The 13818-nt window shown below is 38.1% G+C and overlaps 2 protein-coding genes across 2 annotated transcripts in view; both read right to left on the bottom strand.

The window, feature by feature from the left end:
* Positions 1-5259: 5259 nt before the first annotated feature.
* LOC145487717 (uncharacterized) lies at positions 5260-6751 on the bottom strand. The gene is made up of 2 exons (XM_081466539.1): positions 6552-6751; positions 5260-5677 (listed from the first exon to the last, which is right to left on the bottom strand). The coding sequence occupies exons 1-2, from the start codon at positions 6749-6751 to the stop codon at positions 5260-5262; spliced, it is 618 nt and encodes a 205-aa protein (XP_081322665.1).
* Positions 6752-12606: 5855 nt separating this feature from the next.
* LOC145487716 (uncharacterized) overlaps positions 12607-13818 on the bottom strand; it is a 1863-nt gene continuing 651 nt past the window's right edge. The window contains exon 2 of the mRNA XM_081466538.1: positions 12607-13541. Within this exon, the coding sequence (XP_081322664.1) occupies positions 12607-13541 (935 nt within the window). The remainder of the gene's footprint in view (positions 13542-13818) is intronic.

The raw sequence follows: 13818 nt of genomic DNA, 5'->3' as shown, positions 1-13818 counted from the left end.
AGACAAAATATTCCAATACCATAATGAATAGCGCATGCTAAGTTCCTTCGTAAGAACACGTCCTGTCAAATTTCACCAACTACTTGTCAGGTTCCAGAAAACTTTGATGACCCTGGCAGTTTATACAGTGAATCGATTCTTTTTAGAAGGTTTTGTTGATCAGACTACCAGGAAATACACCTTCCAAACTTTCACTAGTTTCCACCTGAGAAATTACAAATGCCCAGAACGACATTTTCACAACGAAATACTAGAAATTGATACATCGATATCAGACACACTCATCTCCGCCATTTTGATTCTCCCAGTAACCCTTGCGCCGCTAACTGGTTTCCATGCTTCAAAGAGACAAGATATCTGTGCCACGAAAACTCGAGTTCTCTTGCTAAGTGTTCGGGTGATTTCAAATCACCCGACAATAAATTACTGTCTTCAAATATTTCGGAGAGTATTAATTTGGTGTTTAGTTTTTTTTTTCTTGTCTTTTGTAAACGCCTGTCGGAGTAATCATACTCGCGTGAGCGCGAGTAGGTCGCGTGAGCTCGCGTACTTAGTCACGGGCCAAACTAAGTCACGTGTTCCAAACATTCCCCTGGCGGCCATGTTTACTGAGAGTTGATCACAGAGAATTTTCTGTACCTTAGCTTTCGATAGTAACAGTAGCGCAGTCCACGTAAAGTGTATAAGATTATGTGAATACCTGGTTTCATCATGTGTACGAAAAGGATAGATAAACATTATGCTGCAAGTTGGTTCGTCCAATTACGAAATTCAAACGTTTACAGTTGGTCGAATGTGGAAGTAAAATGCAAACAATGATTTTTGCTGGAGAAATGGGCCACTTTTGTCACTCTTTTACACTGGGTAAGTAAAGTATATAAAGTGTAAACTCAATTCGGTTCAATTGACTTTGGATGACCATATTTTTACTGCTCAGTGTAAAAGTGACTAGAAAGAATTGAGCCTTAACCCAGAAATCTTTCTGTTTTTTTTTTCTTTTCATCTAGAGGATCTGGAACACCTCTCACTGTTGTTGTTTATTAATTATACACTGTAGGTCTTCGGAAGATTTGATTCAGAAATATCGTGCAAAAATTGATAAGCTTAAATGAAGTTATTGCAGTATAGTCATTTGTTATATCCTTCCACATTTAACATACTTCCTGATGACAACACAGAGTGTCATCTTAATTATTGACTCTTTTACAATGAAATACAAGAAAAAAAAAAGAAAACTTGATAGAAATAAAAAGCCGTCTGTGAGAGAGTATACATCAGATTGTCATTCCTATTTAAGTATTGTCCACATGTAGAAATTATTCCTGCTAACATGGGGGCTAGAGAGGTGCAAGACTATAATAATATTAGGTTTTTGTTTTGTATAAGGGAGCCACGGCCTTGAGACATAACAGTAATTGTTGGGTCCTCAGCTTCTTAAAGGACCCTAAGTCAGCCTCTGCTATTTTCAATGCCATCAAAATTATTGATATTGCATGCTGAGGCAAAGTCTTGTTGCTTTACTGTAAGTTTTCTTCCTGAAAGTATGTCCCTTTATCTTTAGTAGCTTCACAGTGATTTTCTTTGCTTTGACATGCTCTGAATAAAGCATAAAAGCCAACCTCTTGTATGTAAACAAAAACAAAGGTGTGGCTGACTAGGGCCCTTTAAGGGGGGGGGGGGGGGGTTAGATGGCTCCAATGCATTGGGAACGAGTGTTAAAAAAAATTAAAAGCACAACTATCAAGGTTACCTCTGCTGCACCCTGCCCCCCCCCCCCCCTGTTCCATATCCAGTACCCATTTATACATCTGGGTGAGGAGAGGCACTATGAGAGTATGAACACAATGCAATGATCCACAATAGGGGTCCATTGCACCAACCATTGGACCATCGTGCTTCCTCCTCCATAGGGTTAGAGTGGAGTTTACCCTAACATGACAGTTACAAGTCTAATAACCTTCTAAAGGGGCAATTTGAGTGTGTTGAAACCTTTTTAACATTGCGTAATGGAAGCAACTTAAGGCGACTTTAGGCGACTTAGGGTGACTTGGGGTGACTTAAGGCAACTTAAGGCGACTTAAAGCGACTTTAGGCGACTTAAGGTCCCAGAGTAGGCCTAAAAATGCTATAGAGCAAAGCAAAAACAGTAGTTTTGAAATAAAGTGTAGGATTGCAAGGATTGAAATTGGTTACAGTTCAAGAAATTTGAGTTTAGTTCAGGACGTCAAGAAATCAGTTTTACCATTCTTGTAACAGTTTGAACTTTCGAGCCTTTATTTTGTCTGATATTTCTGTGCTTCTATCAGTATTGGCAATGATTTCTACCGATTTTAAAGTAAGCTTAAAGTAATCTCCTGGGCACAATCATGAAAACAAATGTACAATACATTTCCCTGAATGTTACCTACCAAGCACAGTCTCAAAAAATAAATTAAAATAGATCACCATGCTTGCAAAAGAGATATGATGTACAGTCTTACCCTATTTTGCCAGTTCTTATAAATAGTACTATTCATATATTTTATCAATCCACATTACAATTTGTGGCGGCTGGAAGGTAGAGTTTTTTGATGAACTTTGATAGGCATACATGAAGTTTTGAGCATGAGGAACAACATACTAAACAACTTATGCAAAAGAATCTAAAATAATCCAAATGACATACAATCAGAGCGTTCCTCAAGTTGTTAGATTTTAAGGTCTTAATTTGTGTCCACGAGTAATGATTTTGTTTTGCATGCTATTGCATAAGTGTAAAATTCTCACGGGGGGGGGGGGGGGTACTTCCGAAAAAATTGAGTGGGGGTGTGCGGCCCGCTTCCAAAGACCCTTACCCTATTTATGACCAAAATCTGCGATATTCCCTGCCCTATTTATGACCTGACCAAAAATTCGAAACCCTATTTATGACCCAACCTTTAAATCAAAACCCTGTTACAGACCTGCATTATGATTGGTTCCCTAGTTCAGACCAATGTTAAGTTACCATAAACATAATTTGTGAAGGGCTTTTGTTGTTTTTCTTTTCGATAATGATGAAAAAGTGGCTTCTTCTTAAAAACTTACCCATATGAAGGCTAGAGTGCAAAAACCATACCCTATTTATGACCAAAATCAGCTAAAATCTATACCCTATTTATGACCAAAACGGCTGAAAAACCATACCCTTTGGGGCCGTACATACCTATATAGCCCATATAACGGAGTACCCCGCTCGGGAAAATTTTGCACTTGAAGGGTTCGCAATGTAGTGCTAAGGAATCACCAGTAAAGGTCAGGGTTGTTTGTCCTTCTTTCTTCTTTTCCTCTGTTGACTGGCTTCCTTTAAGCTGTTTGTTATGAAGCAATGCTTTGTAGACACACAGTGTATATAGTCATCATGTGAGGCTGCTTCAAGAAGTGCTTACCTAGGTTTCCTTTCCTATGCGGCTGGTCCGATTAGTACATAATAGGGATACATGCCAATGCCTTGTCACGTCTTCATTAGGTGGCACTGCCATTATCTCTTTGTGCCAGCTCTTGTGTGAGGAACATTGCCATTCTTGTTATCTTCTGGAGAATTTATTCATGTTTTTGGATACTTGTTTTGTTTTTTGTTCTGTTAATGTGTAAAAACAATTAAAGAAGGGGAAAACGGTTTGTTTAACAACTTGTAGTTTTATTCTCAAGGATGTCTTTTATCACTTGGTAAATATGATGTAGTTCTCACCAGCTAAACTTTGCTTCTAGAGATTCAGTCTGTTTTGTTTTGGTTTCATTGTCAGTTGAAATAGACTTTAAAAACCTAGGTCTTGATAAGATAGTCATACTCTTGCAGTTGTTTCTGATTGAATTTTGTTTTCTTTTAAATTTCCCTTTACTGAGGAACAGCTTTTAATCTACAAGGCTGTATGTTATTTTAAAACAGTCTCTAACTTGAAATATAATTGCATTTGTGTGATTTTGTGTTTAATAATAATGCTTTGAATTTCTGTTTTTGCAGTAATAGATGATCATCATGGGTTGGATGAGGGAAAACATACACAAACCGAAGAAAGTCTTAGTAGAGAAGGGACTGTTGTAGGGATGGTGAACATCAGCCCTTGCTATTATATGTATCAGTTGCCATGTGTTGATAACTTTTTTAGAGTTGTGTCTTGCCAAAATAATTCATTTTTTTTGTTACCTGTACATAAATGGGTCTTAATTGTAATGGCAATTTTAGGGCTTATGGCAGAATTTTAGGGCTTATGTCCTTATATTATGGTTCAATATCTGGTTAGCTTATGAGTTTTTTCTTGTACATTAAGTACTCCAGCAATACTAAGAAGAACATTGCAAACCAAATGTGTTAGAGAAAGCCAACTTATAGTTTTGGCTATTATTTTTCAAAACACATCTTCTTCGAACCTGGTTAAATTAGTGAGTTTCTAATTTTTAATTCCTTTTCATCCCTGCTATGAAGGCTTAAAATTTAGCACAGGGAGTGTTTAGTAGATGGAGTTTCAAAATCTTAAGGAAGAAGTGATTGTACAGTACCACTTTAATGCATAGCTTAATATCCTTGTGTATCCATTAAACTAGTGAACAACCCATTATCCCCACTAAAACAAAATAATTTTGTTTTTAAAATTCCATTTGATATAAAATAAAATTCTCAACTTACCAGTAGTTTGGGAGGTTCTGTGGTATATTATAGGTTAAGGTATAGATGTATGGCAGTGATACGGGCAATTTTTGCTGCATGTTACACAGACGATATTTGCATATCATGTGTAGTTACTTAAGCATTTGTCGCAGTGCACATATTTTTTCTATTCTTTGTTGTGACTTTTATTTAAAACCCCAAAAGCTGTGAACAAGACAGCTTGTAGGAAGTTGGGCTTTCTGTGTAAGCAAATAACAACCTTAACTTTAATTTTGAAGTGCCATTTGCAAAGTAAGCAACAGTACTTAAATGACAAAACTGGTAAACCATATATGTACAATTGCCCCTACTGTATTCTACATGTATACTTACACAGGTGGCCCAAGCGCGAGATGAGAGGAAAGAATTTAAAATGTAAATAAAACGTACGCAAACATGACTCTCGCCTATGAGTGGTGTTGACTGTTACAAAGTTGCGATTTACAGGCATTTGTACGGGAACTTTATGGGTCCTAATGGTTAATATTATTGGTTTTTACCAAAAAAAAAAAAAAAAAAAATCAAATTTACAACACACAATCAAAGCACAAAGGGTCCATAATTTTTTTGTCACCATATGAACCTACTTTTTCTTATTCATCTGGAAAACGAAAACCCTCCAACTGGAAGTCATCTTCAAGTCCTGGTGGAGGAAAGTGTGCTCTAATGCAACATACTGCACATGATGGCAAAGGGACTCTTATTTCTTTGCCAAGAATACCCCAGCACCATCTGACAAGTTGATGATAGGCTATGTGCCTGTTAAGTTTATGTTGGGGATCTTCATAGGACTGAGAATACTGCGGCTTATATTGGTACCAGGCTGTCTGTAGCACCCATCTGTTGAGACAAACAGCTTGGAAACCTGGATGCTGAGTTATACAAACTGGGGCTTCAGCAACCTCGCCCATCTCTACTGCCTCCCTGTTTTTGTCGCACATTTGAGGAAAATCTGAACAGCACGTACATTCCTCATTTCTGTTCAGTATTTGGCAATTTCCACATGTACACCTAAAGTAAACAAGCTTTGTTTGACTTGGATTTATTGCACAGTAAAAACATATGAACCTACCCCAAACTTTTCAGGATAGCTTAGGAGGTTCTTTATCATTTAATATCTGAGAGTCCGGTCTAGTTAGGAATGCAACAGGTTCTGTCAGTAATATTTTCTTTATAGATTAAAAGGGGGTTACAAACCTATCCTTTTGAAGAAGAATAGCAGAATCTTATCTGAAATTATAAGATTTTTGCGTTCTGATTGCGATAGAAAACAGTCTTACATGCGTTTTTCTCTGATTTCTAAACAAGAACCAGATCCACTTGCAAGCTCAAACACTGCTCAGTTTGTCAGCACTAGAACAAACCAAACATACAGGTTACTAATAATAAACTAAATTAAAAGTTATTTCTTTCGTTTCAGAGGTAACGATGGCAATCGTTCCTTTTCTAAAAAAAAGTAGGTTAGCTTAAAAATTATGTTTCATAATCTTGTTACGGTTCTACAAAAAATGGAGTATATTGCGTTGTTGATAGGAACAGGGATTCAATATTACAGAGTATCGGTACAATCGACTTTACTCCAGGAGTTTTTAGGAGGGTGATTTTAAACTGGTTTAGTAAGGTCTAAAATATAGCACAGCAGTGGATGTTGCCTCTCTAAATGCTTGTGAGATCACAATAGCTATGAATAAAACTAACAAAAACATGCAAGAACGATTTTATTTTTATTCTTTTTTTATTGTGTTTGTTTACAATTCTCGAGAGCGTGAGCGTTTGATCTTCACAGCATCTCCAAAACATCAAACGCTGTTTAATTCATGGTGTGCCACGATGGATCGGTTAAATTGCATTGTTTAAGTTAGAAAATATATCTAGAAACTCTTACCAGTCTGAATTTCTGGTACGAGCATTTTCGTGGTCGTGTTGATGCTCCTCTTCTGATTCTCCTTCTTCTTCCACACCTTCTTCGCTGGAAGAAAACTCTGGTTCGAACTGGTACGGCCGAATCACATTTTCAGGCATATTTTCATCGTCAATAGAAAGACTTGATTGAGATGAATGCGAAGAGGTTTCGTCGTCAGACATTTCGAAGCGGCTGAAACTAAACTAGCTCAATATACTCAGTTCGGCTCGCTAAACTCCTCATGCACTAACAAGTCCCCAGGCCCCGATAGCATCTCTCCAAAGCTCATAAAACTTGCGGGAAATGCAATAGTCCCATCGTTAATCAGCCTCTATCATGAAAGCATTAAATGTAGAGCTGTCTACTCTGATTGGAAAATAGCAAGACTAACACCTATCTACAAAAAGGATGACGAAACAGACTGTGGGAACTGTCGTCCGGTTTACATACATACATACATGCATACATACAAATTGACTTCATAGGTACATGTTTATTTATCAATTTGTTAAACTTGTTGTAAAAAGAAGAAAATAAATTGTCCACGTCACACGGTTTTTTATCTGAGAGAGTATTCCAGTTCACATTAGACAGATCGGCGTTAAAACTGTCCCTAGAGAATCTAGAAAAATCCCGCACGTTAAATTTTCTTATCTTAATTTTATCCCTCATAGACTTCAGAATACAGAATTACGAGAAATGATCACTTATATCAGAGATGATATTTCCACTAGCCACAACTTGATCAGGATTGTTGATAAAAATGCTGTCAATTAGGGTGGCGGAGGTAGAGCGGACACGCGTTGGTTTGTCAATTGTGGGAACGAGAAAACAACTTTGAAGGGAAGTCAAAAAATCGTTTACAACTCAGCTTATATCTATAGACCAGTCTGTTTGTTTTTTCAATAGCACTAGTACTTTATCATGAATCACGCAAACTATTTCACACGGTAGCGAACTTGACTATGGCTTCGATGGATCCTTTTTGACATGGGTCTTATGCATTCTAACTAACAATTTTGTTTTAACGAGTACATATAGCCACTCAAGTAATGCCAAAGAATACAACAAAGAATACGACAGGAAAGCAAGGTAAGTCAGTTTTATTCACAGAACATTAAATTTTAGGTATTTAAAGCAAACCCATAAAGTTCCCATACAAACCCTTGTAAATTGCAACTTTGTAACACAACACCGCTTGTAGGCAAGAGTCAAGTTCGCGTACGTTTTATTTACATTTTAAATTATTTCCTCTCATCTCGCGCTTGGGCAGCCTGTGATACAGCCTGCAAAGCACTCACTTTCTTTCCTGCGATGGTTTGGGGCACAACAAACATAAATGAATAAAGAGAGTTTGAGGAGTCGAGGAGGCAGAGTAAAGAAAACTTTTGGATGCCACAAAGCTCTTAGAATGAGTTTGACAGCTATTAATGCAGTGTTCGACACTAACTTTCTTGCTAATTTGCCCTTTGGGTAACTAGTTCTGTTTTTGTTGGTTCCCCATGTGTCTTTTTAGTTGCCTACCTAGTAGACTTTTGTTGCCCATTAGCAGTCATGAGAAAATTTCAATTGGCAGAAATGCTCAACTTTATTTTATAAACTTGCTTTCTTGTTTTGGTGTTGCAACAGTGATTCATTGGGTGATTAATCAGTCATAGAGCACCTCCCTCACAAGATTTTAAGCATCCATGAACTGTGCCCACACATTTTGATGAGACTCCACTTTTCTGACAAATAGACTCATTGAAGCACTTTTACTGGTCAAATACGATGAACCAACTGTCATGAATGAAAACATAATTTATGCCCTGAAGCACATCATTATCATTAATATTATTGTTATTATTTTTGTTGTCATCATTGTTGTTGTCTTTACTATTGCTATTTTTATTTAATATTATTGTTATTATTAATAATTGTTTTTAAGGAAAACGACCAATTTTTTAAGTTTACAAGACATGTTTCGACAGAACTTCTGTCATCTTCAGTTGAATGATTACAAAGCAAGTTGAATAATAAGTAGACAAAAATGCTAATTAAGACAAATAGTAACAACAGAACATGAAAAGGTGTAAATTAAAAGGATAATTTTAGATTTACATGGTGTAATTGCTGATTGAGGCAAGGTAGTTCTTTTTAAATATGGATAGCCTCCTTTATCTTGCGGCGTCGACAAAATCCAGATCGGACCGGATCGGATCACGGACCGGATCACGGATCGAATCATGGATCGGATCACGGACCGGATCACGGACTGGATCACAGATCGAATCACGGATCGGATCATGGACCGGATCATGGATCGGATCATGGATCGGATCATGAACCGGATGACGGACCGGATGACGGATCGGATCATGGATCGGATCACAGAAAAAAAAAAAAAACAAAAACAAAGTTTTAAAGAAAAAAAAAATCAAACCATTTACAAGATAATAATAAATAAAAAATAAAAGTGGAAAACTAAAATATGTTCAATGAAAATAAGAATCCCGAATTTGACGCAATGACATGTTAATTACAGAGAATGACAAGAGGTCATTTAAAAAGCCACATAAGCGCCTAATTTACGACGAATTTAAATTGTAATGAACAGGCAGATGTAGTTATATTTGAACGTTAGTTGGCTCGAAGCTTGCGTGAACCTCCCATTCTCGTTTTTGAAATTGTTATCAGTGGCTAATTCTCGGCTACATTTTCGTGTCAGATGTGAGCGTTACAGTTGGCGTTACAGTTAATTAGAAAGCTTACGTACGAAAGCTTAAGGACATGACTTGCTTTAAAGGAGGTACGTCACGATTTGCACATCTTGAAAACACTAGCCTAGTTTTTCAAGTTCGTCATTTGCAGTCCTCGTTAATCTTTGCCATCCTTAACGATCCTCATTCCGTTTTGATTTGTTCTTGCCTCTTAAGTGTTTTCTATCCTAGAACACGATCATTTTAAGATTTTATTCTATTTAAAGGCAACTCTTTACGACCCTAAAATAACTCTAAAAATCGTGACGTAACTCCTAAAATGTTGTTTATTCTCGGGTTGCGTTATCGTTCACACTATCAATGTTATTCCTATGATTTTTTGTAAAACAGCTATATTTCCTTGAAATACAAATGGTTTGTTTCGTTTTATTCAAGTGCAGAATATCGTATTCCAAACTCACATCTTGTAAAAGTATAGACTTGTCTCAAAAACGGAAATTGTTTGAAATCATCAGGTGTTTAATTTTTTAGTGTTTTTAGTTTTTGTGTTTGATCTATCCATACGTTCGTCCTATTATTACCATACTGACTCGTTTTATGACCGTATACCTTTGATGCAAGTGAATACACGAAATATCATTAATATCTGAACTGCGGAGAAAGATATGAAGACATGATTGATCATCGCAATTATACAAACAACTTGAGCAGTTGTGAAATTAAAGCCTGAAAAAAAATTCAGGCCTGAACGGGATTCGAACCCATGACCTCTGCGATACCGGTGCAGTGCTCTACCAACAGAGCTATTATGCCAACTGGGAGCTGGTCACATTGTGAGTTTGTAATATACCCATAGATGGTGAAGAGTGCAAGTGAATATACAAAATATCATGTAGTTGAACTGCGGATGAAGATATGAAGACATGATTGATCATCGCAATCAAAACCCAACAATCTGAAAAAAATTCATCTGTGACCAGCTCCCAGTTGGCTTGATATTATAAAAGAATAAATGAATATCACACCTGAATTAAATAAAACGTTCTGCTCACAGTAGTCACTCTAGTGCAATTTGCTCAACAAAATTTTGAATTTTGAATCTTGAATTTTGAATTTTTTTCCTTGATCCGATCCGTGATCCAATCCGTGATCCGGTCCGTGATCCAATCCGTGATCCGATCCGTGATCCGGTCCGTGATCTGATCCGTGATCCGGTCCGGTCCAATCCTGGTTTTGTCGACGCCGTTTATCTTGAGTTGAAAGCTGGTAGTGGCGTGATCTAAAATATGAAAGCAGTCTATTGAACACAACGAGCAACAACGTTCAGAATTCTGAAGATGTTTGAAAATGTGAGAGGCCTTATCAATGGCTAAGTGCTCACATACCTTTTTGGTGTGAAAGACCCTATCCCCCGTGGGCTTCGTTCACGTGTGGTTTATAAGTTTACATGTGCGGGCTGTAATGTCTGTTATGTTGGCGAAACCTCCCGACATTTTTCCACACGCGTACGTGAGCACTTAGCCGTTGATAAGGCCTCTCACATTTTCAAACATCTTCAGAATTCTGAACGTTGTCACTCATTGTGTTCAATAGACTGCTTTCATATTTTAGATCATGCCACTACCAGCTTTCAACTCAAGATAAAGGAGGCTATCCATATTCAAAAAGAACTACCTTGCCTCAATCAGCAATTACACCATGTAAATCTAAAATTATCCTTTTAATTTACACCTTTTCACGTTCTGTTGTTACTGTTTGTCTTAATTAGCATTTTTGTCTACTTATTATTCAACTTGCTTTGTAATCATTCAACTGAAGATGACAGAAGTTCTGTCGAAACATGTCTTGTAAACTTAAAAAATTGGTCGTTTTCCTTAAAATCGTTATGTCTGCTGTTATCTAGATTAATAATAAATTATTGTCTTTTTAACTATATATTAAGGAACTGCAAAAAGATGGCTCAGCCTGTACCTGTAGTACCCATTTTGTATTTTGTAATCATAGAACAACAAAACTCCTTCTCTGCCTCACCAGAGATCAGTTGGGGAGTAGCTTACAATCCTGACAACAGTGCCCCATTTCTTTTTGAGTCACAACAGTAAACTTGTAGCCAAAATATTGCAGTACCGAGCAATTTGTGTGGAAAGACTTTGACACAAAAGTTATTTCCAAATGCTGTTGCGAAATGCATCTTTGAAAATTCAAGGAGGTTATCAAGCATTTTATAGTGTTTTGAGAACTAGGGATTAATGCTTTTTGGTTCGCACGATCACTAATCGATTAGCCACTTTGATTTAGCAAGCTTTGGGGCAAGCTTCTCACAAAATTTGGGTTCATGGCTTGTTTTGGAAATGACAGTCAATTATATAGAAACTTTCAGTGAATGTTAGAGTTGAGTTTACATGTCTTTGACCTTAATACTTCTGCTCAAATGATTTCCCCAAAACTTTGGCATGGTTTGTATTAAGTCAAAATAAGGTGGTTCCAGAAATTGAATAAAAGTATGCCAACAAAATTTTTTTACTGGTAGTGTTGTTGTCCAGAAAATGGGGTCCAGTAAAACACCAGTAAGAATAAAAATGTTATCCCCAGTAAATGGAATTAAGTAACATTAGAGCGGTTTTCAGTTGAGTGTTGTAAAACCAAAACCAAAACCAATTACTTACCAATTAGACTTCTCAGCTAATCTCAAACTGTAGTAAAACCAAAACCAAAACCAAGTAAAATTTTATCGAATTACTTTTGACACTCAACTGAAAACCACTCTATCACCGAGTGAAAGTCAAAATATTTCCCAAAATTTCTTAGCCAACACTTCAAAGCCCCAAAATTTGTGTTGCAAACTTTGACATGGGTGAGTGTGCCCAGAATAACTGCAGAGCCACCTTAAGTAATGATGAAATGGAATCAATAGAATGATAAGAATGGTGTTATCCTTTTGATACAATATTAATAACAAACGGTGGGGCCTGACTTTTCAAAATTACAGAAAAACTCAAATTGCATCCAGGGCCACCAGATCACAGTTTTCATGCAACATACTGTCACAATATTGTCTTGTAAGTTCTTTATTTAATAACGCAACGGCTGAAAACATGACAACACGAGCGAACAATATGGCGGATATCTCCAGTTCCGCCTCGAGCTCCCGAGGCCCGATGGGAGCACGTGGCATGACGTAATGTGACATCTCCCTTCCTTTAAATTTAACAACAACAACAACAAGGAAATGGAACGTATTCTACCCCTAGAACATTACAATACTGGTCAAAAGGGACATTCCTCAATGCACTTATTCTAATAGTCCTATTTTTTTTTTTTTTTTTATGTCCTTATTGTTATAAGTCTAGCCTTTGTGTGGGTGTCACAGTTCTCCCAGATCTGGTCACATATCCCCCAGCCGTGCCTGAGGTCTTTCCCAGAGCGTTTTTCGGTGGGGCTGTATCGTCAGATTCCGGTGTAGCTGCCATACTGTCCTTTTGTGATGTCTGCGTGTGGCTAACTGGGGCGGGGCTGGTTGCCTGCTGACCTTGGTACACTGGGGTTTCCGTCCGTTGGCGTTGTGGGTCACTTACTGCAGCTGTATCTGGTCTCAGTTGGGACCGTGTTCTTCGATAAGTGGCACCTGTACTGCTCGATCTGATGATATAAGACCTTGGCTGTTTGGCTGGCCTTATAATAACACCGGGCTCCCAGGTCTGTGAGTGGTGATCGTACATGCGGATAGGTTGGTCAGTTTCAAGTGGTTTTTTGGGTGGTCCAGAATTCTGGTTGTAATAATGGGCTTGTTTCTCTTGACGGATTATAAACTTGGCTTTCACGGCCTCATGGTCAGTACTGTTGAGGAGGGCCCTTTGGCACAAGGGTAGTCTGGTTTTAAATTTTCTGTTGGTGAGCAGTTCTGCCGGGGACTTCAGCCGGTGGTCCAAAGGAGTGGCTCGGTACGACAGAAGAGCAAGGTACGGGTCTTCTTTGTTTTCATCGCACTTTTGGAGGATGTTCTCCACAGTCTGGACCATTCGCTCAGCAAACCCGTTCGATTGGGGGTACATTGGCGAGCTGGTAACGTGCTCTACTCCATAGACGTTCATAAAGTGCTTGAATTCTGCTGAGCTGTATTGCGGCCCATTGTCGGTCATCAGCTGCGTAGGGATGCCGTGTTCAGCAAAGATGCTCTTAAGGTGGTTGATAACTGCAGATGACGTGGTGCTTGTTAGCCTCCTGATGACGGGGAATCTGCTATATTGATCTGTTAGTAGGAGGTATTGCTGGCCTTTGAATTCGAACAAGTCAGAACTTAGTCTTTCCCATGCTCGGTGTGGCGGTTCTGGCTGTAGTATTGGCTCTTTTTCTGCTTTTCTCTGGTATTTCTGGCAGGGACCGCACTGGTTAACTTAGTTGATGATTTCCTTTGTAATTCCATGCCAGAAGATAGATGTACGTGCTCGCAAAAGGCATTTCTCCTGCCCTAGATGGCCTTGGTGTATGATGTTCAAGATTTCAGGTCTGAGAGTGGGAGGTATCACGATGCGGTCTCCTTTCAGTACTAA

Source organism: Orbicella franksi, chromosome 5 (genome assembly GCF_964199315.1).
Source record: "Orbicella franksi chromosome 5, jaOrbFran1.1, whole genome shotgun sequence".
Classification (NCBI taxonomy): domain Eukaryota; kingdom Metazoa; phylum Cnidaria; class Anthozoa; order Scleractinia; family Merulinidae; genus Orbicella; species Orbicella franksi.
Note: the sequence above shows the minus strand (reverse complement) of the source record. Positions and strands in the feature narration are given on the sequence as shown.